The 24,770-nt window shown below is 41.0% G+C and overlaps 3 protein-coding genes across 3 annotated transcripts; 1 reads left to right on the top strand and 2 right to left on the bottom strand.

Annotated features, from left to right (window-relative positions):
- Positions 1–1,713: 1,713 nt before the first annotated feature.
- On the bottom strand, positions 1,714–3,155 carry rxfp3.2b (relaxin family peptide receptor 3.2b). The gene is made up of 2 exons (XM_036522546.1): positions 3,072–3,155; positions 1,714–2,976 (listed from the first exon to the last, which is right to left on the bottom strand). The coding sequence occupies exon 2, from the start codon at positions 2,941–2,943 to the stop codon at positions 1,738–1,740; it is 1,206 nt and encodes a 401-aa protein (XP_036378439.1). The 5' UTR covers positions 2,944–2,976; positions 3,072–3,155; the 3' UTR covers positions 1,714–1,737.
- A 4,864-nt stretch (positions 3,156–8,019) lies between these two features.
- creb3l3a (cAMP responsive element binding protein 3-like 3a) lies at positions 8,020–13,693 on the bottom strand. Its single transcript, XM_036555479.1, has 10 exons — positions 13,518–13,693; positions 12,923–13,036; positions 12,494–12,743; positions 12,063–12,196; positions 11,651–11,761; positions 11,453–11,559; positions 10,856–10,924; positions 10,664–10,748; positions 9,917–10,013; positions 8,020–9,510 (listed from the first exon to the last, which is right to left on the bottom strand). The coding sequence occupies exons 1-10, from the start codon at positions 13,536–13,538 to the stop codon at positions 9,227–9,229; spliced, it is 1,272 nt and encodes a 423-aa protein (XP_036411372.1). The 5' UTR covers positions 13,539–13,693; the 3' UTR covers positions 8,020–9,226.
- Positions 13,694–21,801: 8,108 nt separating this feature from the next.
- Positions 21,802–23,230, top strand: LOC118771200. Its single transcript, XM_036519113.1, has 2 exons — positions 21,802–22,102; positions 22,787–23,230. The coding sequence occupies exons 1-2, from the start codon at positions 21,812–21,814 to the stop codon at positions 23,228–23,230; spliced, it is 735 nt and encodes a 244-aa protein (XP_036375006.1). The 5' UTR covers positions 21,802–21,811.
- The last annotated feature ends 1,540 nt before the right edge of the window (positions 23,231–24,770 follow it).

The raw sequence follows: 24,770 nt of genomic DNA, 5'->3' as shown, positions 1-24,770 counted from the left end.
TGGCTGAGTGTTACATTTTAACGGTGATACCGTCGCGACATCCTTTTATCTACGACTTTTATGATGTGCTAATCATGAAGAGCGAGTTTTTGTTGGTAGTAGTCCTAGTATCCTTGAGGTTGGAAAATCTCCTGATATGTACATTTTTAATTCACATCTCTGTTTCTGTCAGGTTAGTCATGAAGCTAAACCTTTACACATAGACGCATTATGTTTAAACTGTGTTTAACTATTTAGAAACTTTATATTAACGTTAACACAACGTTACACAAACTTAGGGTGTTATTAGACTAGTGCTAATTATAATTATCATTGTTATTATTACTACTTTTCTCGCCCGGCAATTTGTCTAAAGGAAATTCTTTGGCGTGGTGTAATTAATAGCAGTAAATAATAATGCAAATATAAAAGCAAATATTTCTGTGGACCGAAAGAGGGTTACTGTCAGAACCTTTGTAAAATTAGATAAACAAAATACCTATGTATGGCCATTATGCACTTGCAGGACACTATACTCCATGCGATACGAAAGTGAATTTTTAGAAGACACTGACAAGTGTTGGTTGTGTTAAGAAACCACCTCACATTTGCAGCACTGTACGTAATACACGCCATAGCACGCATTTTAATTGTCATTTCACGAAACGCTGCAGTACAATACGGTGCAATGTAATTTCCCAGTGTCCGTCTCATCTGTGATGCATGCTAGCATCAACAAATGAATTTACAACTAGCGCCAAGAAAAGCAACGCATTATAATGAACCATAGTATACATGTTACTGAACAGCAAACACATTTGCGTGCATCTAGATACCAAAGTTCAGAAGGCAGAAAGGGATTTTGACCTAATGGTCCCATCCAGTAATACGATGCAGTTTCTTACAACATTCTATCACGCCATTTCCACCGAGCCACAGGCACAGAAACATTCTGTCTTCTCCTGCCCCCAAATGGAGATCCCCTTGTGCGTAATTGCGCACGTCAGCTTTGCTTTGTCCTCAAACTTACTGTTTTTCAATGATCCCAAACGTGTTCATATTAAAGTGACCCCTCTGTCTCTCCCACTTTAATTACAGGTTGATTTTTGTTTCGAACTCGTATTTATAGACTTTATATTTATAAATCAACTGAGCACAAGAAATGAAACGTTCATACCAATACACTTTCAGCAATAACAAACGCTAACGAGACAGTGTAATAGCAGAGCCTGCTAAGAGCATATCATCTCAAGTGTGCGGACGCTCCTAAGTGATTACTGTCGTGTATCTATTGGGAATGTGGACAGATTCCACCCCTTTCTTTGCTATAAAGGAACTGGAGTGATGAATAGATGAATAGCTGAAGTGATTCCAGTCTGAGTAGTTGCCGTTATGGGAATTGAGAAGAAATGTATAATTTAATTCTCTTGGACTGGGATTCTGGAAGAAGGAAATAAATTGTTTCCCTCTTCCTACAAAAGTAATGTGTACAGAGAACAGGTTGGAGACTGACAGTCTCTTATTTTATCTGCTGAATGTTAATCAGTTTTAAATACATAACAACAACAAGGAAGAGGTATGAATATTAGAGACAGAGAAGCAGTGGAAATGAAAATTTTCTAAAGAGAATTTATGAGGAGAGAAGAGGGAGAGAATCTGGGGCATGTCCCAGTGGGCATTGCTTTTGCCTCTACAGTTCTATCAATCAAAACATAAAGTAAATACTGCTGTCTCTTAAACCCCGAAATAACCAGCCAGTTATACCCCGACATCCATCTGCACCAGCACCAATACAGGGGGCGCCTCAGCCACTTTTGCCTTTCGAGGTACCAGTTTGGCTAGGCTGCGGAAGGAGGGTGTGGCGCGAAGAAGCAGATCTTTAAGGCCCGCACGGAACTCCCGGCGAATCAGGCAGTAGAGCACAGGGTTGAGGCAGCTGTTGGTGTGGGCCAGGCAGACAGTAAGCGGGAAAGCATAGGCTTGGGCATTGTAGAAGGCCTTACTGAAGGGCACCAGGTCAAATTTGATAAGTACCCCCCAGAGAGTGAGGGCCTGATTTGGCAGCCAGCACAGAAAGAAGGACAACACCACGATGATGACGGACTTGGTGACTTTGGAGCGGCGCTTGTGACGACCCAGTTCGGCCTCAGAACCCACTGCCCCACTCACTCGCCGGCTCAGAATGAAGCGCAACAGCAGCAGGTAGCACACTGAGATTATCACCAGGGGAATGACGAAGCCCAGCAGGACTTTCTGAGTCTGGTACAGGCCCAGCAGCAGCTGCGGGTCCCAGCTGCCAGAGTCCGGGAAACGTACCAGACACAGCTCCTCATCTGAGACCTGTGCACTGGTAGAATAGACGGCGTGAGGCAGAGTGGCCATCAGCGACACAAACCAGATGCCCAGGCTCGCCCACTTCGCACCGGCCGCTGCTGCACTACGACTGTGCATCTTGAGAGAGGAGGCAACAGAGTAGTAACGAGCGACACTCATGGCTGTCAGAAAAAAGACACTTGCATACATGTTCATGGTGGTGACAGAACTGATGATCTTGCACATCACTTTGCCGAAGGGCCAGCGGAAGTCAAGGGCTGTATCCACAGCCCAGAAGGGCAGGGTGAGCACAAACTGCAGGTCGGTGAGAGCCAAGCCCATGACGAAGCAGTTGATGGAGGACTGCTTTTGCCGGTGGCGTGAATGCAGCAGATAAAGTGCCAGCAGGTTTCCCACAAGCCCCAGTGCACACACTACTGAGTACACCAATGCAATTGTCACACGTACTACCATGTTTGAGCCGTCCCCATGAAGCTCTGAGCTGGACTCCCTTGTCAAAAGATGCAGCCAGCAGCGGAGAGTGAGATTCCCCAGTGAACCACCTGTGCGGTTATCCAGCCCCATGCTGTCCTCCAGTGCCAACCCGCACACGCCCGGCCCCAGTGCTTGCATACTGCTGTTCTTCTGCATGGCTCATTCATTCACACATTTATTCTTCAGGAGCTACGGCAAGTCATAAAGATGTATCACTCAAAAGTAGAAGCATATAACCGAGGTTACAATAATGGCATTGACAAGAGATTTCATGCTGAACATACCTTATGCCCTCACTTTGCTGGGATTTGTTGGCTCCACGTCAAGGTTTTGGCTGCAAACGGTCTGCGTTTGTTGATCTTCACTGCCGTCTCTCTTCCACCTCACTGAGATGTGCCGTGCATCCCGCGTGCTTTTATACCTGCCTCGTGCCCGCGCAAAGCTCAGAGTCATAAGCACCGCGCTGTTCTCCAAACCAATAAGATCACTCGTTTGACTTTTTTTTAAGTGAATAAAACACAATTCGCATTCCCGTTCTGAGCATACTGTCATTAAATACATGTGAAGGATGTTCCGATAATGGTTTATGATGCTAAAGGCAATTCATGGGGGAAAATAGCAAAGAATGGTATGGAATCTTGCATCAGTGTATCAGTTATGAAGAACAAAACTAAGTTCAGTATCTCAAATGAAATTTATAACATTGTTTAAGTGATCAATGAATAATAATAGTTACAATCAAGTAATCGATTAATTGAATTATGCAGATGGCTCACGCATGCTCGTGCAACAGATTGAAATGTGTTTCTGAACATTTACATTTACATTTATTTATTTAGCAGACGCTTTTATCCAAGGCGACTTACAAAAGTGCATACAGCAAGTATAGCGACAGTACGGGGACAGGATGTGTACAGTTCCACAATGAGACAGTTCTCAGCTGAGAGCAGCGTCTGTTTGAGGACACAGTACTATTAGATTTGTACAATTACAGCCTATAGGGCAACTAATTGGATTGAATATATGTAAAATTATGTTTCCAAAAGAGTAATTAATGCAATCATACTTTTGAACTAAAATCTGCTCGTAATTGCAAAGGCAACAACTCTGGGAAATGTTTGGCTTTCTTTCTTCTCGCGTCACAGGCTATGACTCACATCTACAACAACCTAAGTGAGTGCGTAGGCTACCGCGCGGAATATTGACGGTGGAATTGCTTTATGTTCGGTGGGATCAAGTTCTTAGTTGCGAATTCCGATTATGTTTGGTAGGAATACGTACTAGTTGAGATTTTCTGTCAGCAAAGTGACATTTTCTATCAAAGCTAATTCAAACTCTATTTTACAATTCCATTGTTCAATTACTTATGAACTAGTGTCGCTCCCGTACACTGGCGCTCGAATGTCAACAACGAGTGACACATAAAGTGTTTCTGTCTTTTAAAAAGTATGAGAATCCCTATGCTCTTTCATTGTTCTCCTTGCAGCCCCTGCAGTTGCTATGGTCTGACTACTCTTGACATTGTATAGATAGCAATTGTCATTAATAATAATGTCATTGAATAATTATTATCATCACCATCACATCATCATCATTATCATTGTCGTCTTCGTCATCGTCACTCTAACTTGCAAGAACAGTGCCAAGTATGTTAAACGGTTTATTTAAGAACTCTGCAGTAACTTGGATGGTGGATGTATGTCCTAGTGATAGAAAATCAGCGAGGATGGTGGTAAATTCCGTGTGTGTTCAGGCTAGCATGTGTGATTAAGACGATTATTTTACTTGTCCAATCACCTTTCTACCTTTACGTCAACAGTAATTCATTACATCTTGGGTGAAACAACCCGTCTCTGCACAATAGTTCTCAGATATTACTAGTTTCAAAGTAATGCAAATACAAAACATTCTGAATAAAACAGCTCAAATATGTTCAATCAACGCAATTCTGTTTTAAAAACCCACGTGTTTTTCATTGTTGCTCATAAGGTGTAAATGATTATGTTATTGTTTTCTGTAAATTGTTTTTGTATTTATTTAGTATTGTATTTATTTATTATTTTTCTTTTCTGCTGAATCTGTGAGATGTAAGAAGAAACCCCAAGAAATTTCACTGGAAAAAATACACTCCTGATTGAGCATTCACAAGAATGTAACCCCAAATGGCTGAATACCGCTATAAATGACTCGGACTGCCTATCAATGTCTTATGATCGTGTCTCATTATATAGATCACTTTACATAGTCATCATTAAACACCATTAATCTTAAACATTTTCTCTTGTTTACATAGAGTGAAGGTTAATTATTCATATTCATAAACTGACCAAATACAATCAATCACATTCATTCCTCATGTAATGGGCCCAGATAGCAAGACAGATGACCATGGCAGCTGGCCGCTGAATAGTCTGAATAGCCTGGCAATTGAACAATCATGCAGTCACATCCAGAGGGCCTGTGTTTTTCTGCCACTTTTTGCATGCATGATCCCAGAGCATGCTGTAGCCACCAGGGATGCATCAGGTCTGCCATATCTTTACTTGAAACTTTGAGCCCCTTGGGTTCTCAGTTTTAAAGTGTACATTCTGTCCTTGTGGTAATGTGACATTTTCTAGCTCTAATACTGCAAACATATTATTGAACTAATTATATAAAATTGTCATGTTATGATAACATTCATCTGAAGATAAGACAGTATAGTATGTGTGTCACTCAATATGAATACCAATATTAGAAATGATAGCAAGAGCTTTTTGAGAAGTGCTGATTTAATTTGCTCACCATCCACAGATGTGGCACACATATCAAACATATTTAATTAAAGGGAGCATCAAAGTGTGTGCATCTGTGTGGAGGAGCGTGTCCTTGTGCGTCCATGTTGCATCTGTCTCTGAGTTTGAGAGAGCATGTGTGCACCTTCTAAATATGCACATTAGCAAATGAAAGTGGGTTAACACGTCACACTTCTCACAGTCAACGCTGGGACTGGCACATGAACACAGCGGTGACATAGAATGTGAAAGGCAGAAATAATGGGGGGTGGGTGTTTAGCATTCAGCTTATGAGTTTTTATAGCCTCAAGGTCCACCTGTCTGTCAGTGAGGATATGTGTGCCATCACTACTGATCATAATTGTTTGGCTAAAACAGGGCATCGTTGAAGGAAAGAGGACATAAATCAGTGACTAGATAGTGGTATTAATTCAGCATACATGTAATCCTCATTTAAGCATGCAGATATCCATCTGTATAAATGGATGAAATTGTAACCTATGTATGTTGATCTGACTAAAAGCACCTACTAAATGACAATAATGTAATGTAATGTAGACAGTAAGATGGTGTTGCTGATCTGTCTCTCTTTCCTGTTGTTTGTGGAAATGTATATTTTCATGAGATGCATGCAAGGGCATTGTACATTGAAAGAAGGCTGTATTGACTTCACTGCGGTGGTGAAGTTAAATAATTACACGAGTCACTGAAGTTCAGTATTTTTGCTATCAAATTACCCTTATACTACCCTTATTTGTGTTAAATTTCATACTCTGCAGAAGTGCAGTCGGTGCCCCATTAAACCCACATGTATTCAGATCTGCTCCCTGGTGCATCTTTCTGTTTTCATGTCAAGAACCACACATGCTGAATGACAGCTTAGTTTAGGAGAAGTAAGTAGCACCCTTCAAGTATCAAATCACCTCTCCCAAGTCAGTATCTCACGAGGTAGGGTGGTGGGGTTTCAGTAATCCTAAAATTACATGAAAAATGGCAACCACAGAACAGTTCAGAATACAAACCCCCTCATTACATTTGGCTGATTTGGAAAAGGTAGTTGATTTCATGGTAGGGCAGTAATGATAGTGCAATTGTGTACAGCATAGCTTGTGAACGAAAGAGAGGGGACTCAATCAGCAAGACTGCTGATGGTTTGAGTTAACATAACAGCACAATAACTTGTGGTTAGAATGGTTCCATGTACAATCAATGAAAAGAATAACTTGTAACGTGAAACAAAATAGCATCTAATTGTGCCAACTATTATGACACTATACAATATGATTGTGTGTGGTTGTGTGTGGATGTATGTTTAGGTGTGTGTGTGTGTGATTGTGTGTGCGTGTGTGTGTGTGCGTGTGCGTGTGTGTGTGTGTGTGTTTGTGTGTGTGTGTGTGTGTGATTGTGTGCATGTGCATATACACCAGCCACAGATGCTTATCGTTTCCTTGTATTTTTACTCATTGGGCAGAGCCTGAGGACACAGTGGCCAAACAGATGGTAAAGCCTATGTGAGGGGCATCTGTGTTTTGTGAGGCTGATGCCCAGGGCCACAGAGAACAGGGGAACCAGTGGGTGGTGAGGAATGTAGAGTGTGTATTTCTCTCTTTGGACTACTGGAATGTGCAATTTCCAACACAAAAGGCTTGACATGAGCTGTTGGCATCAGGGTTTGGAGATCAGGGTTTGGAACGCCTTTTAGAACGGCGAAACCTGAACAGTTTTATTACATTTCATGACAAGGTTAAAATCCCCTGCAGAAAATCGGCACTGGTGCAAAGCAGATGCATAATCATTGACGCTGGTAAACAATTGGAGATGAGGCCCACTATATTTTCATCTATTCCAGGACCTTCATTTGTGGCATTATTGATCCAAAGAAGAGCATAACAAAGTTAAAGCCAAAGCTGCATGTGCAGTCATTTGGACAGATTGCCCTGGGAATGTGATGAGTCTATTTGTGTAAAACTTACCCACCAGGAGACAAAGAAAGACAATTTACACATGAAACGCGCAAAAAACAAGAGAACCTCTTTGACGTCCCCTTCAGCTTCTCCTGTGCCTTTCTCCAAAGAGGCAGGTATTAGCGGGCTGTAGAGGCTGTGCCCACGGGAGATGGAGAATCAAAGGGGCAAGTGTGTGTGCTGATTACAGATGCCCAGCGCAGAGCAACTCTTCCCTTGATTAAAGACCGGGCACGATGGGCAGGGCAGACAGCAATGCAGACAATGGAACAATTTCAGAGCTTCAGGTGAGACAGACTGTGTCCATACCAAATGCTCACATCAAAACTCCATGACCAACCAGCGACTGTAGCACACAGGTATATTTCCATCAAAGTTCGTTTTTCATTCGACTCTTTTTCAAGGGTTTCAAGGATATTTGCAGTTTTTTAATCAAACGGCAGAATGCAGGTACAGTTCTATTATAAAATGGATAAAGGGAGAGAAGCCTGATCTGAATTGTTTTGTGTTTTTATTATAATTTACAAAAGCATATGAATATAACACAGTGTGCAAATAAACACTCATCACTACTGCAATGAACTCACAATTCAGTCCTGATTTTTGCTAGATCTTTATGGCCCCGCTTCCTCTTTCCCCATCAATATGAGGATTTTGAAAGACACAGGCTCTCAAGGTAACTGTAGACATTGTAAGAAAATGCCGAGTTCCGGCATTGTAAAAAAAACAGATACTGAAGTCAAGCTGAAACAGTTCTTTCCTCTCAACTGTAAAAGCAATGCTGGTTCGGAGCCCACAAAGATGTGTATTGATTTCAGTCAGGCAGAGTATTTGTGTACGCGGAAAAACATTCAGTCTGTTGTGAATAACCTTCCAGTTCAGTTGTGTAAGGGCAATGATTTTTCTGTCTCATTTCTCCTCTCCCTTTTTTACCTCACCCCTTTGATGTCCAAACTACTGTACCATGAAACATTTATGTTAGGAGACTTCATTCAGCATAATAAATATATTAAAATAAAACACTTTTTACATGATATTTAGTTATTTTTCTGTAATTGGGAGCTCGTAAATTAATTTAATTACACATTATTAACATCGTAGAAGACACCTTGCGCATCAACACTAATATTTTTATGGAAAAGCATATATGTAAAATTCAGTTTGCTCTAAGGCCAGCAATACAAGTTTTACATGTCTCATAGCTTTTCATTCCAGGCATTATTTTATGTGTTCTGGCTTGAGGCTCCATGAGAACTGGTGCATCTAAATAGGACTCGGACTCCCAAAGACATACATTTTAAAACAAAGTCTAACCCAAAATGCATATTTCTTTAATGTTACCCTACATGCCTAAAATCAGAAGAGATTTGGAAGAGTTGAGGCGATGAGTTGAGGCCAAATGATTCATTTTTAAAGGACTTTATGCGCAATACACATGCAGGTCAAGTCTGCATTGACCCATTAAACATATAAAAAGCAATATGCACTAATAAAAGTAGTGGTGTCTCTGCATTTCTCTCTCAAACTTCATGGCCAGGTCACAAATTCCCTCCATATGAGGCAGATGAAAATGAATTTAAAACCAGTAGATTTGATTAGAATTGTAAAGAAGATTGATGCATTCCTGCTGGCTTGGAGTTCTTCCATCAAAAAGGTAGAGGCATCGTGAGGAGCAATCAGACACCCCTACCCTTGCCCCTTTCACATGTCATCCGCATGTGGGCGGAGTGGTGTATCATGGGGCGCAGCCCAGGTCACCGTGGCAATATGGCCAGTAATGGGGTCTCCGTGGTGATGGCCCCGTTCCTCCAGACTGGTGTTATGAGGGATGAGGTCGGAATTTCCCAGCAGAGATGTGATCTCCTCTACTCCCTGGTCTCCCGAGAATGCTGGACGTGCTTTTGCTTCCTCTGCCACAGAATATGCACGGTCAAAAATATGGAGCACTCGTGAGGACTGGACATTGTGCAGGGACCGGGACTGGACTGGGGAAAAGGGAAGGCAGAGGGAAGTAAAAGGACTGCACAGCAAGCCAATCTCTGAAGACCTTAGCGAGCTCTGGGCAGACAAAGTATTTTCCAACATCTGAACAGAAGCTTCTATAACTACAGCGTCTATCCATGTAATGGTTTAAAGACAGCCAGTGCTGCAGACATCCTTTGGAGTCTTTGACCTTTAAAATGGTCAATTACATCTTTCAGTTACACATTAATATTCATCTACTGACCTCGCAAAGTTCAACAAAACCTTTAAAAACTACTGTAGATAAAATGTATATATTTTACTAAAATTTCCTTAGACATATATTTCCATTTTAGCTTGATGTTTTAGAGTATATGTATTGCAGCAGTCATGTGCTGCGGCAGTATGAGGATGAGGGCTCAGACCCACCTCTCACGGGGCTGAAGTCTCCCTCCTGGCTGACCTTGCTCCCTGAAGAGGGATGAAGGCTGGGGAAGAGGATGAGGGAGAAGGAAAGGAGCAGCACCTGAAGATGAGAAGAGAGGGATGGAAATGGATCCTGCACGCATAAACCCCATGAAGGGTCCACCTAGTCATCCGATGTTAATCTGGTTCAAGGGCTCAGCAGTCCTTTTCAGTTCGGCTATTTTCAGTGTCATTGAGTCATCTGGTAGGTATTGGCAGCCCTTTAGCTATGACATTTCTACTATGGGATTTAGTGTTTTCCATTTACTAGTAACTAAATTCTTGAGCTTGTCTGATAACACATCATCTATTCTCCAGTATGTCCTGTTTGTTACACAAAAATTACTTGGATGTAATTCTGATTATATTTGTAACATTATTTCGCTCTAGATTTTATTTGTTGATTTGTCACTCTAAATATTGAAATAAATGAGTTAACCTTGATAAAGGACAAAGCAGTGTAATGTAATGATAATGAAAACAATAGGCATGCTTGTTCTTTATTGTCTGAAGTTGTCTTTGAAACTTTAGTGCTGTCTGTCTAATTGTATGTGTCAGAGGTTCTGTCAGCTGGTAGGTTTGAGTAACATTATCTGTCTGATCATTACAGTCATTGGTCCTGTCTTAGCGTACAATAGATGTGATTGACACTGATTGTCTAAATCTGGGCACCAGGGATTTTATCTAACTGTCTAATAGTGCTGGTCTCACCAGAATGCAGGTCCCCGTTTGTGCTGTTTTATTAGACCCGTTCATGACCAGAACCTGCAGTCTGCGCAGTTGCTCCATCAAAGACCTGACAGAGAGAGAGAGAAGCCAGTTTAATTGACAGAAAGTTGTCAGAAGCGCTTATGAAACAAGGGCAGATGACCTTACAGGGTGACTAATGTCTAAATCTCGTACGTGTTGCGCTTCTCCAGCTGAAACACCTTCCTCTGCAGCTCCTGGTTCTGAGCGCTGCAAGCCGCCATCCTGCAGGGACGGAATTCCATTAATAACCAGCTGGTTCATTTCCCACAAACTCCAGCACATTCCCACTACGACGCAATTACTGCTGACCGTCTAATGAAAGAAAGTGGAATCGTTCTGTATTCTGATGGTTTACTGCAATGCTCACTGCCTGCCATGAATTTCTGATACCATTACCATGACAAACCATTCTTTCACCCCTGGAAGGTAAACTCAAAGGATAAATTACACAGGCCTGACAGCAGACAAAAGGTCATGTTCAGAGCCTTATCTTTTGCTGATTCTTGTTGTAATTTTTTTTCACTCTATTGACATTCCTCACTTAATGGCTTTTGTCTGAGCTTGCAGTGTAGAAGCATGTCTATGAGTATTGTATTGTGTTCTGGTTCAGTTAATATGTTGGTAGGGTTTGGTCTTTGTATTAGTCTAGGTTTCATCACCAGTTACACTGTCGGTGGATGTCTCTGATTTGGTGTCTGTTTATCAATAAGTCTGTCCTGTCATTTACTGCATTGACCTATCGGTCCTTACCTGCTCTCCAAGCCATCAATATATTCCTTTTTCTTCTTTCTGCTCTCCTGGGCAGACTGCTTATTGCGGATCTTTCTGCGAATCTTCTTCAGAATCCTCTCCTCATACTGACAGGCACGGGAGAAGGAGCGAATTAGAAAACCATTCCAAGATGTATCACTGTGTTAGTCTGAGCATGAGTGGACAGTGTATGAGTACCTTAGTGAGGGGTAGCTGACTGGGCAGAGTCACACCCTCCTTTGCCAGGAGTTTCTTCTCATCCTCATTGAGAATCAGCTCCTGGAAGGATTGCTGAGATGGCTGCTGGGACTGGCAGTGAGACAAGGAAGTTAGCATGCTTTTGGTATGACCAAAGGATATCATCCTGAGCCATGTGTTGTATTTGTGCACACCCGGAGTCCTGCAGAATAACACAGCCCTTCAAGCACAGATCACACATACACGACTTCATCCTCCGTACTCCTCCCTGTCACTCTCTGCACACCCCTGTTTTCCTCCTCCTGTTCCCGCTTTACCTACACGCCAGGAACCCTGCGCTCCTTTGTCCCACGGCGCAACCCTCCTGTCCCAGATGTTTCACAGCTGTCTCCCCTGCCGTCTTTGTACTCACGTGGTCATTGCTGCTGGACAGCAGTAGGTCTTTGACAGTGAGGGGAACTCCAGAGGACAGCTGGGTCTTGTGGAGCTCAGAGGCATGGGGCATCTTCACAGTCCCCTCAGCGTAGAAGCTAGATGGCCACGCACCTGCAAGAGCACACAGAGTGTTGATGTGAAAGCTCACCAGGCACATTATTGCTGTGAACTGCAGTTCAATGCATATTAGTATGTGGTAATTTAATATCAAACTAATCTCCCTATTAATCTAATCAATCCAATAATAAATATGCAAATAATTTTAAATTGTACTATCATGCTATACAAAAGGAAATCAACAGATGTAGAGGTGTGTGGGTGCACATGTGTTTGTTTATTGCTACATTCCTTCAGTAGTTCATTCCAATTCCTGTTTCATCTGTGGGTAAATACCAGTGTGTTTCTCACCCAGGTCAATCGAAAAGTCTGGCTCCACAGTGTCCACAGCAGATTTGGTGTGTGGTGGAGCACTGAAGTAGTGGGTCTCCAGGGTAGGGCTGTCAGAGGGTGGAGGGCTGTCCATCTGATCTGAGTTCGGGTCCTCACTGATGCCGCTGTCACTGGGAGAGGGGGACCAAAGGGGGGATCCCGACACCGACTCATTGCCGCTCAGCAGGACATTCAAGAAGTCATCAGTGCCATCTGCTGGGCTCAGTATCTGAAACCACACATAGACCCACAAAAACACACCCAGTTACAACACCGGAAAACCCTGCAATGTTCGCCCCATGACACCGGAGAGAGCCACACTGTACAGAACATACCAGGCTATGCAAACTGGAATTAAAAGTGCAAAGACCTACATAGTTTAGGACAGGGTATAATGATGTAACTCACGCCATGCTCTGAGACTGGCCAGGGTTGGCTGGCGTTGCGTCCAAGTTGCTCATGACGTAAGATTCCATCAGTCTGATCGAACAGCAGGTCTAATAACTCTATCCCATCACACCCCTGGAAGAGTAGAGATAATACACTGAAGCAGAGAACTTGAGGGTGTATATGCTTGCAAAGCTAATTAACCAGCACAATACATATTATGACAGACAGTAATGTATATGGCAGCTAAAGCCTTGCTGAGTGTTTTTTTTTTCCTATCACAAAAATCAAGACATTAAAAGTTGTTGACATTAAAATTTTGTGTCAGTCAGATCAGACATACATTCTGTCTCACCACATTAACTCTCCATTTGAGTGAAGTATGACACACTTGTAGTTGCACCTGCTGTAACAGTAGAAGAGGCTGCACACCTGAATTCACACATAGACACGCACAAACACGAACACAGTGTCTAGGTAAATCAAAGCAGGAATGCCCTGAACTTTGGACTGTTCAACAGACAGGGAAGTTTCCTGGGCTGATAGCCCAATTATACACATACTAATGGGGGGTTTCAAACAGAAAAATACAACATGTAAAATCAAGAAGTCTTACCTGGTTTGCGTAGTGAGCCATGAGTCCAGTTCTACAGTGGTACAGGCTACAGAGCTTTCCCAGAAAAATGGTAAATAGTCGTTGATCCTGACCAAATCTCTCACAGGTCACTGTGTCTGTGTCTCTGTGAACGACTTCTGTGGGACAAAGTTTAAACTCCAACACAGCACACAATGTAACAGCCCGATGTGCCCGAATCATTGGTTGCTGTCTGTTAATTACTATTGACTGACATGAACTGACACACCAATGAGGAACCACGGAGGATGTCGTCATGTTGGTAGATCATGCGAGTCATGATCATTACTGGGGTCAAAGAGTAATCTGTTTTTGAAATGATGTGTGGACACATACAGGGACGGTGAACTTTGACACAGTTTGAGTACAGATATCCTATAACTACTAAGCTATCCAGTGTCCAAACAAATATAATCCCTGAAAAAGTAAGGCTTGGTGGATTTGCATTAAATGTTTGAAATTGAAATTAATTCACCAAATGTTATACAACTGCATGTATACCTATTTATGTGTCACCCTGAATTTCATGCTTTATAAATTTCTCACTCAGATTTAAGGTGTTGTTTCAGAATGAACAAACCTAAGCCTCATCTTAAACTTGACATTTTTGAATGATAGTGTTGTAAATGACTGTATGGTACATAATCATTGGGTGGTCTGTAGAAATATTGTGGTAATGTAAATTATCTCACTCATTTATAGGTTCACCCAATATCCAGTTCCCCTGACACTATGTCGTACCTTTCAAATGGTGGCATTATCAGTCATAAGTAATTATCAAAAAATCATTCACTACAAATCAGAAATAGTAATTCTCATTTGTAGGGGGCCCACATGGAAACATGGAATATTAACTGCTGTCAGCACACAGGTTTCTACCACAGGTTTGATTTAATCCAGGCTTTTAAAGTCCAGTTTTACTGTGTTGCCAGGCCTTGACTGTCACTGCTGTAGCTCTGTTGCAATATTGTGATATTTCCAGGATAGGTCTGAACACATTTCAGAGCCAGGTGCTCAGTTTGGGATAAACAGATGGATCAATGTTTTCAATGCAGCCTAGTCTCAATGGCTCCAGGGGGGAAATGTCACCAGAACTGGCTTATCAATACTGAATATTGCTTCATACAATCAGCTGTAGCCCAAAATCCCATCCCCATCCCCATCTGTGCATGTAAACTTATCCCTGCTTTGCTCCGCTGGGCTGTCAGCAACTGTCACTATACCCTGATGACACACTGTTGACAGATCTGGCAAGAAGCAAGTCTTGTTCGTTAAAAAGGAAAACACTTTAAAAACTGGAGCACAGAAGCTCATAGCCATGTGTAGCCTGTGACAAAGGCAATATAGAATGAATGGCTGCTTGGATACATCTGTCTGTATAGTTTTCATTTATTTTGCCAGCACTTTTATCCAAGGTCACAAGTTAATATATTAATATATTTTTTTACTGACACTATTGTGGTTAAAAAAAAAACCTTTTCAAGCATACAGCAATGGCCCTCCTGAGGCACTGAGCATAAGCATCTGCATTATATTTAAAATGAATTTACATCACATTCCATCCATTCTACATTCATATATTTCACATCTATTGACATGCAGTGACATACATTAACATGTTGCTCTGTGATACGCTCATTTTGCCCATATAGTTTGACATGTCTTGTTAATTTATTCACTAATTCAATAACCCCCTAATATAAACAGATTAAAATTGATAGTACACATGCCCAAAATACAGCCACACCCTTTCACTAGGCTGGGGGACTTTTGACACTCAAAGGCATAGATTTGATGCTGTAGTTTGCAGTAGGCAATGCTGAAACAATTAATAAAAGGTTAACATAGTCCTTTATCATTCACTAAAGTCAAATATCTGAGGCTATTTTGTTATTACAAGCTACATTAAAATACATACAAGCCACTGTGGAACAAAAGATGGTTCATAAAAGGATGCCTCACTTTAACGTATTCTGTGTTCATAACATGCAAATGAATGATCCTCCCACACGTCATTGGGATTAAATGCATTTGTATTAGGAAACTCTGCTGAAGGAGACTCCTAGGATGATTGCTGTTGTTCTGGATTACCAATTTTATAACCAACATACAAGTCACATACTAAAGCAAGTTTTGTGATGGCTTTTTCAGGCATAGGCCTAAGGCATTCTGAAATTCCATACCTTGCTATTAATCAATACCAATTCAAAGGGAGTCTGAACATGTTCAAAGCCTTGCACATGTTAACCATAATGCATAGAGTTGGTTCTGTCATGAAATTCTTATTCGGGAGTACCCTGAATCAAAGGCGAACAAGATGTAGAACTCTTGATATCTTGTGTGTGTCATATGTGATATGGCCTAGATTTTGATTAATATCCTTACCAATACATTAATTTTCCATGTGATTTCACAGCAGCGCTGATTAGCAACAACCCATGAAATTCCAATACCTTCCTTACTGATTCTGCTAGAGTTTAGAAACGGGGTGATAGTGCTATGAGGCTTGTCATCTGCCATTCTCTACCTTTTTTTTTTGACAGATAGGCATGCCCAGCACATGATAACATGGTGTCATCATCTGTTTTTTTTTTCTTTCTCTTTTTTCCCCAGTGGTGAAGAGTTGTGACCCTTTCTCTTTCACCTCTCTCCTGCTTCTGCTTTTATTTCTTCCCTTTTCTCTCTTCCAAGCCACCTTTCTTTCTCTCTTTCCAAACCTAACCCTGGTTACTTATGTTTTCTCCAAACCTGGCCTGGATTTCTGTGTGTGTATGTATGTGTTTTCTATGTCTTTCTGTGACTTCTTCTCATTCACCATCCCCCTCCACCCCAGCCTTGCTCTTTTGTGCATCTGTAGTCTGTCAGTGTCCATGATGATAAATATTGCAGTTTGATGTTTTATCATTATTGCTGTTTTATCAGATGAAGAACAGTTCAAAGGGTGACCAGGCAATGCATAACCAGTCAGCTGCCTGACTGCATCATTATATTACAACACAGCCACACCAACATAATCATGTAGGAGAATCTGTAGCTGTGGGATTCCCCTACTGAACCAACAGCAGTACCCATCAATTATTATTCTACAAGTGCTTTTCAATTACTTTCAGTTTACAGTACATGCACATTTTTAGATATATCTGTGGTCTGTAAATCCTGGCAAGAAAAGCAATTATGATGTTTTTACACTACCTTTCATGTGATGTTAGTGAAATATTATCACACCCCTAGGTCAGGTTATACATTATAGCAATGCACCATCTGGAGCAGTTCTGATAAGTTAATTTCACCCACATCATTGTAAATATCTAGCAGACAAGTCTTGACCAGATTCTACACGCTGGGCATCCTTGAGCCTATCAGATGCAAGGAACACTTGGAGTACAGATGTGTTTGGGGTAAGTGTTTGAGTACTAGGAAGTAAATAGAATGGCATTAGAAAAATTGCTTTCATTTTACCAAGCACTTAGTTTGTCTTTATTTTATGAAAAAAGGGAAAACATCTTGACAGTGGATAAGACAGAGAAGTTAGTGATAGACATTTGTGTTTTTTAAACAAGCCACAAAAAATAATAAATTCTCATTTCAATCATGTGTTATTATTTTACTAACTGCCCATTTGCCATTTAGGATCACATGAAGGTGTGGCTTCAAATAGAGAGGGTGATTCATGCTGGAAGGCCAAGGCGCACTTCCATGTAAATAAAGTCCATAGAAAGTGAGATTAAGTAGCTAGAACTGCGTCCTCAAACAGACTTTGCTCTCAGCTGAGAACTACTGTCTCATTGTGGAACTATACACATCCTGTCCCCGTACTGTCGCTATACTTACTATATGCACTTTTGTACGTCTCTTTGGATAAAAGCGTCTGCTAAATAAATAAATGTAAATGTAAATGCTACTATGTATAGTTAGTCAGTCAGCTAGCTAGAAATGTTGTTGTGTATCAGAGTGTTGCTACTGATCACTCATTTTGATAACTAACTATCTGACAAGGCATTTATGTGCAGCTACATTAGCTACCTAACTACTAGCTACATTCCTACTTGCACACAGATGTGTCTAGTTTTCTATAAACAGCTGTGATAGTTCTGTTGTTTTAGTCTGTTTCTGAATACAGCTCATGGCAAACATCCCCTTTTCCCCAGTCTGCATACTTAATCCCTTCATTTCATTTGAGATGCTATTAAACCACTGTTTATCAAACCACTTTTTCGGCTGCATGGGTTTGTCCATTTTTGCCTGTAATGAGTTGTCATATGTAACAGGTGTACCCGAGTTGTGTATTTGGCTAGATGTTATGCGGGTCAGTGAGCAAGCAAGCAAGTTAAGCAAGTTAAAGCATCTCACTGGTCACTGCCAACCCCTTACCACCAGTGTCGTTACCAGTTGAGCTAAAGGCAATTTGCCCCTAGCCTATCGGCAACAACGCTAGCTAACCAAGTCTCAGAGAGTGAAGTAACCGCTGAAGCAGCTACTGCTTCCTGCTACCCGCTACCCCACAGGTTTTAGGCAAGGCTGACACGAGCTAACTGCTCAGCTACCTGCTACTCGCTACCCGCTACTCCACAGGCTTTATGCAGGGCTCACACGAGCTACTCACTTCAGCTCTGCCACACATACGCATCTCAGTTTATAACAGGTGATCCTACTGTCTGCTGTAGCTATCAAGCAACCTAATTACACTTTCAGCAAGGCAGCTATATCAATCGATAGCTAATTAGCTAACATTGCCAGCAATAACTAGCAAACTAATTCTATTTTCAGTCAGCCAGTGAGCTCATGCAGTCATATCATAGGCCTACAGTAAAGTCCTACAGTTAGGCCTACACTGCAACAATACCTTGACAATAGGTGTGCCCATTTGGTTTTCCAGTCCTGAGGTTTCCAAAAATAAAGTATTTTTTTAAATAAAAATTACATACAATTACCTTGCATTTACTGTATTCTTCAAATAGCTGAATATAACATTCTATATTGCAGAACAATACTGATAGTATCATGTAGAATTATATTTCCCAAAGTACCATAATAGTGAGAAAGTACTCATTGGCATTCTGAACAGGAACTGTGACTCCCAGCTGACCTTCATTTCAACTGAGTGGTAAGTGATTTAATCATATGAACCAGTTCCTTTTTCCATTCAGTATAATGCATACCTTGCAGATTTCACTGCATATTCATAGACAGTGTGTTTGCTAATAAATGTTATGTTTTTGAATTGTATTGTTGTCTACTCAAAAAATGAACTCAACTGCTGATGAGGAATGTCAGTTTTGATTCCCACTTAAACTTGTAGCATTACAGAATGATGTAAGAAGCTGCAATAAAACTAATAATAGCTATAAAGTACCTTTCATATTTAATAAATTAGAAGCAGCAGGCTGGCTGTCTGTTTGTGCACACTGGCACATAATGTGTTTGCCAGTGGGATTATGCAATGCTATAATAAATGAGCTAATGTTTGCTTAAATTGAACTAACTCAAATCATTTAAATCAAAAGCTTATGATTTCTATAGATTGCAGCTGGGAAAGTGTGAATATTTGTATATTTAAAGCTAAAGTATGAAAATATTCTGTGTAGTTAAAGTGCATTTTTATTTATGTTAGAGTGTTCAGGAGTTCAAAAATAAATGACATTCTTGTGCTGAATTTGCCCACCTGAGAGACAGCAAGAAGGGAAGAGGTGTAATGTAACCTTTCGACAGTCTCTGCTTTTCTAAGAGCTGCAGCAAAGAGGTTTGGAGTGGTTTTTTTGGAGTGGAGCTGTGAGCTGCTTTGTTCTACAGTGAGGAAGCGCTCCACTTGTGCACAGAGAAATGACAGCAGAGCTTCATTGCCAAGATGGATAGTTGAACAAAATAGTCTCTGCGCTGTCATACTGCTTCATTAGACAGTGTAGTAAGAACTATAGCTGTTCAGTATAGCAGATTCACAGGAATGACTAAGCCTAAGGAGACGATGTGGGGATTTAGTTCATTCTACATTCACACCTGTCATTCTCATTCCATTTGACATATATTCTGTATGCTTGAGATAATTGTGGTTGGAGCAGGTGGCAGTTACTTGCTGCTGGTAACATTACAACCTGTGTAGTTTTTTCATAAAAAGATGTGGGGCTCCAATCACAGAGCAGAGTACATGAGCCAATCACCTCTGTGAAGTGACTGCAATGTAGATAAAGAGCAACATACTAGAAAAAAAATAAATAGAAAACCCATTTTAACTTTACCAAATCTCTTGCAATGTGGGGACTGTAATAATTTGTGAATTTTGTTACACATATCAGACTAGAAATATAAAATAGTCATTCGTTATGACATAGCTTTACCTAATTGAACAAGGTTGTTTTATCTGTTTCACAGAAAATAAAATTTCAAGAAAGTAATGGTGGCATGTATACTAGTCACACCCTGCATTAGATGGCAGGAAGATATTGATTGTTCACCTCTTGAACTCTGTTATTCTAAGATTGGAAGTTGGCCTTGTGCAGCTGGCCTGTAGAAAATCCCTAGCTGGATAATTATCTACACAGATATTTGTATGACCTTGTGTTGTCATATCCCATTAAGTTCACATATCTCTAATTGTGCTGCGATGTCAAATGAGTTTGTAAGTGCCTTTTCAAACTCATGAATAATACCCATTGTTTCTTAAGCATCAAGCAAAACAAGTACACCATAAAATGTCCATTTTCAGATTTACTGGATGCAAAGAAAAAAACTACATAAATATTTGATGCATAGATTTGACAACTTTATAGCTCACTACTGTGATAATTACCTAGAAAATTCATTCCAAATAATGTCAGTCTGAAAGGTTTAAGATTTTAAAAATTGGATGTCTAACTGGATTAATGTTTTACAGTTTCAATCACAGGAAGACAATTGCATGTGTAATGATATTCTCAAGAAATGTTTAATCCTGTGCATTGTTTTTAACTGTATGCACCATAATTGCACGTTGTCTTAAAGATGACAGTTAAATAATATTTCAGGTAAATTAATCCCATCAGACTTTGTTTGATGTGTCTTCTTTTTTTCTCTCCTCTTTATCTTAATATAGGTACTTCCCTGAACAGCTACCATGATCGTCTGATGACAGAGCTAGATTATGCACTCCAGATGTGTATTTTTATGCCTTGCACAGTCGTCAGGCTGTGTCAGCCTGCGCTCACACAACAAGCGACAAACTGGCCGGAAGTCATTTATTTTCAATGGTCGCTGGGCTACACTGAGCGACATGGCGCGGTGAGTCGCCTGGCTACAAAATCGCCGCGACTTGGCGACAAAAACCCCGTTCAACTTTATGCAAATAAGCAGCGACAGAGTCGAGCGACGGCCAATCAGAGGGCGGATGTGTTCCCCTTATATTCTTTCGCTGTGGAACGTTTTCTTAACATGGGGGAAAAACTGATTGCAGCTGTTGCTGGCCTTCCTGTCCTGTACGATGCATCCCTGTCCGTTTACAGGGACTTTTGGGATTGTTGGGATGAGTGGTGAGTTTAATCAAGTGAATGGCAAATTTAAGCAGTTGTCAATGATGCTAGCTAAAAATCCTCATGAACAGTACATAGGCTATGTGAATGATTGTGAGCAGGACTTCAGATAAAAATCACCTAAAGTTTAAGTTATTAATTGGTATCCCTGTTTGCCCCTAAATGTGTGCAATTAGGCTTCAAACATTAAAATATAGCCTACAGTAGGATCTATAAGAGTAATGAAGTATAATAATTCACAGAGGGAGAGAGCTGTGCAGTAATTTATTTTTGATGTGTTCAACAGTGGATGACTGTAAAAAAAAAAAGGAAGAACTTGAGGGACACGTATAAGAGAGAGAGAGGGCAAAAGAGAAGGAAAAAAAACAAAAAAAAACAAGTGGTGCTGGTGCAGTCAGCAGCGGGCCCTGGGGCTTTGCTGCTGTAATGGCCTTCCTCAACCCCTTTTTGGAAACACGCCCCACCAGTGGCAATATGCCTGGGGGGCAAGGTTGCTAATTGCCTGCCGTCCTGTAAATTACAGAATCGCCCCGTAATTTGAAACTAAAAGCCGTATTCCGTATTGAACTGATACGGGACGCTCTTTGTTCCGTATTTCTGAGAATCAATTCAGTGCAAATCTATTACAGGTTAGACTATTAAAACAGGGTGATTTGTATTACAGAAGAAAACCCCGCTGCTCCACTACCCAAACAGAGAATGCCCTTCTCATTGGTCGTGACTCACGACCAATGAGAAGCGCTGTCAGCGCTGCTACGATACGGCGAGATTTTAAAAATGGCAACCTCCGAGCAAAGTCCGCGGGCAAAAAAAGAGAAAAGATTACAAAAATACAGAAGGGCATGGGAAAATAACTACCAATGGCTGGAATGTGTGAGAGAGAATGTGTACAAGGCCAACTGCACCGTCTGCCACCGGGTTTTCTCTATTAGTCACGGCGGAATTTGTGACATCAAACAGCACGCATCGGGAGAAAATCACAGGAGGAGCGAGAGGCTGCGGAGGACACGGGGAGATGGAGCATTCTCAAAGTACCTTGTCCGCCAGGCGTCTCCAGAGGCTGATATGGTATGTATAATAATCATATAGATTTTTTAAACCCAAATCTGGTTGATAGATACCACTGTCCCCCGACTTTGAAAGATAGCTTTGCAAGCTACCAATTACTTCACACTGGAAGAAGTTGAACTACAGCAAAGCTACCCTAGGGAGAAATCTAGTTTGGTTAACTAAAGATACTTAGAAAAAGTAATTCAATCTACTTTGTGAAAAAAATATCAAATTGACAATGTACGTGAGATACGAAATTATAACAAAATATAATACAAAAAAGTCACATAGAGTTCTGTTTTATGCTAAGGAATGAGAAAATAATATGTGTTTAACTGTTGTTTTGCACAGCCCAAATAAAATTCTTGAATGATAATCTGTTACACATATATTCCTATCGCTCAAAAATACAAAACTGATCAAATTCAGGTTTGTGTGTTTGCTTGTCTTAATACATGGGCCTGTAGATACATGTCTGGTAAATAGTTGAAGCCATTGCAGTTTCCTTGATGTGATTATGTATGGTATGGATAGGACTTCTCACAAGCAAGTATGTGGTCATTTTTATGTTATATCTTTAGATACAGTAAGTCTACTACTGAGGGGTAATGCAGGTGTAAGACCCGTTGTATTTGTAGGTCCACAGTAGTCAGAGCTCCTCAGTCCAACACCCCTCCCCCCCCTTTCTTGTTTCTATTTCAGGAAGTTGGCAACCCTACTGGAGGGTTCGAGGAGGCATCCCTCACCAGCAACAGTGAGGCTGCAAATAGTTACAGTGAAGTGACCGTCACTCTCTTCAGTGAGGAACCCCACACCAGCCAGAGCCAGGCAGCCCACACCAGCCAGAGTCAGGAGACACATGAGGGTGACCCTCCTCAGGTGTCCCTCTCTGTGTCATCAAAAAGGCGTAGGAGTGACAGAGGTGACTCTCACCTGACGGCCTTCGAACGGGAGGTGGTGAGTGCCATAAGGCAATGTACCCCCGCTGCAGAGGACCGGGACGAAATGTTCCTCCGCAGCCTATTGCCCCAGCTACAGTCCCTGACCCCAAGGAGGAAGGAGGTGGTGAAATTCAAAATTCACCAAATTATTTTTGAGGCCCAGTGTAGTCAATATCAGGAAGAGGCACAGCTGACAAGCCAGTAACTTGTTGGCCTACATTGTGTTTCTATTTGTTTGGCATTTGAATACTAAAACTTAAGTTCAAGCATAAATGTGTCATTCCTTTTGCAATTATTTAAAATAAAAAGTTTGTTTTACACTATTTACTAGAAGTGAAGCTGCATATGTATGTTGGTGGGACATTTGCGTTTGTGGTTAATAACATTCTCTCATATGATTAGATTTCAAAGGTGACGTCTAATTCTGTGTTTTGCAAGACAACAAATTATTCATATCTCCAGTGCAGCTTCAAAGGGATAAAAAAGGACAATTTGCATCACCATAAAGAGGTTGCCTGACAAAGTCATATTAGGGGTAGACTACATATAACTGTGTTAATGTAGCGTAAACTAAGGTAAATGTTTGTATTGTGATATTGACTTTTCGATTGAACTTTTGAGATTTGACAGGTGGAAACAATGATCTTTTTTATCTACTGTGGGTGGCCCTCAAAAGGGCCTTTTTGTAGGATGTTTATAACATCAGTTGCCTGAAATAATTCTGGAACCTGCCATCGTCCAGGCGCAACTCCTGAACCAGCCAATTCACCGTGTTTGTTGCCGGTCAGCAGACTGTGTACTGTGCACCCACGAGGATTTCCGGCGACGTTGTCTCCGTGCATGGATAATTGCGAATGCTACTTTTGGGTCCATGGTGAAATGTTTGAAGCAAGTTCACACTATTTACAGGAAAATAAATTACCTCCAAAACATATTTTCAGCGGGAATGCACCTGATTTCTGGGTTCACGCATATGACAATGTAAATATAACATATAAATAAATATAAAATATAACATATTTTTAATATAATTTGTTGGTATATATATATACATATTTTTTTTAAGAAAATTGTCGTTTTGTAGCCCACTTCCTCAAAACTACGTTAGCAACGCCCAAAAGCTGGCTGCAAGCGACAGCGACTTGGCGATAGGGTGACCAGATGCAAACAGACCAAATGTGGGACGAGTAGTAAGTTTGTGTGGGACAATGTGGGACATGTTACCAACGCTGAGAGGTAACCTAAAACTTTGATATAATGTCTGTCTAACTGAATAAGAAACATTTGGGTACATTCTAAAACGCTTAACGTTCCAAAACTGCGATCAATGATCACCAAATTTGTCTGACATCTCACATGTCATAAATAATATCTCCTATCAAAAAAGCAAAACTTGGAATCAATGAAAGGGGTAACTCTTGCGTTAAGCCGTTTCTTCTCCATTGGCCCTCATTATAAGGAAAAAGCGGCATTAAGGACCAAAACAGCGGCGTATCAGGACTACACTTCTCTAACACGTTTCTGATCATGAACACGTTCAGACCCAATATGACAACCCCATGGGTTTAATATAAACACTGACGTTTTCGTTTAAGTTTTCCCCATAGGCACCCAAATTTGGTGATCATTGATCGCTGTTTTGGAACATTAAGCCTTTTCACGATACGCGTTTTACAATGTCCGAACATTCGTTGCCTAGCCTTGCGGCTCGTAAACACCTATACTTTGTCCTCTAGTCGATTCCA

This window comes from Megalops cyprinoides, chromosome 2 (assembly GCF_013368585.1).
Source record: "Megalops cyprinoides isolate fMegCyp1 chromosome 2, fMegCyp1.pri, whole genome shotgun sequence".
Classification (NCBI taxonomy): domain Eukaryota; kingdom Metazoa; phylum Chordata; class Actinopteri; order Elopiformes; family Megalopidae; genus Megalops; species Megalops cyprinoides.
The sequence above is the reverse complement of the archived record's forward strand: the minus strand, read 5'-3'. Positions and strand labels throughout refer to the sequence as shown.

Coding starts and splice junctions, on each gene's coding strand:
- rxfp3.2b (XM_036522546.1), bottom strand. CDS start 2,943: ATGCAGAAGAACAGCAGTATGCAAGCACTGGGGCCGGGCGTGTGCGGG.
- creb3l3a (XM_036555479.1), bottom strand. CDS start 13,538: ATGGCTCACTACGCAAACCAG. Junction 12,744..12,922: donor GGCCAGTCTCAGAGCATGGC/GTGAGTTACATC, acceptor GTGTGGTTTCAG/ATACTGAGCCCAGCAGATGG. Junction 10,925..11,452: donor ATTGATGGCTTGGAGAGCAG/GTAAGGACCGAT, acceptor CCGTCCCTGCAG/GATGGCGGCTTGCAGCGCTC.
- LOC118771200 (XM_036519113.1), top strand. CDS start 21,812: ATGGCAACCTCCGAGCAAAGTCCGCGGGCAAAAAAAGAGAAAAGATTA. Junction 22,103..22,786: donor CGTCTCCAGAGGCTGATATG/GTATGTATAATA, acceptor TTTCTATTTCAG/GAAGTTGGCAACCCTACTGG.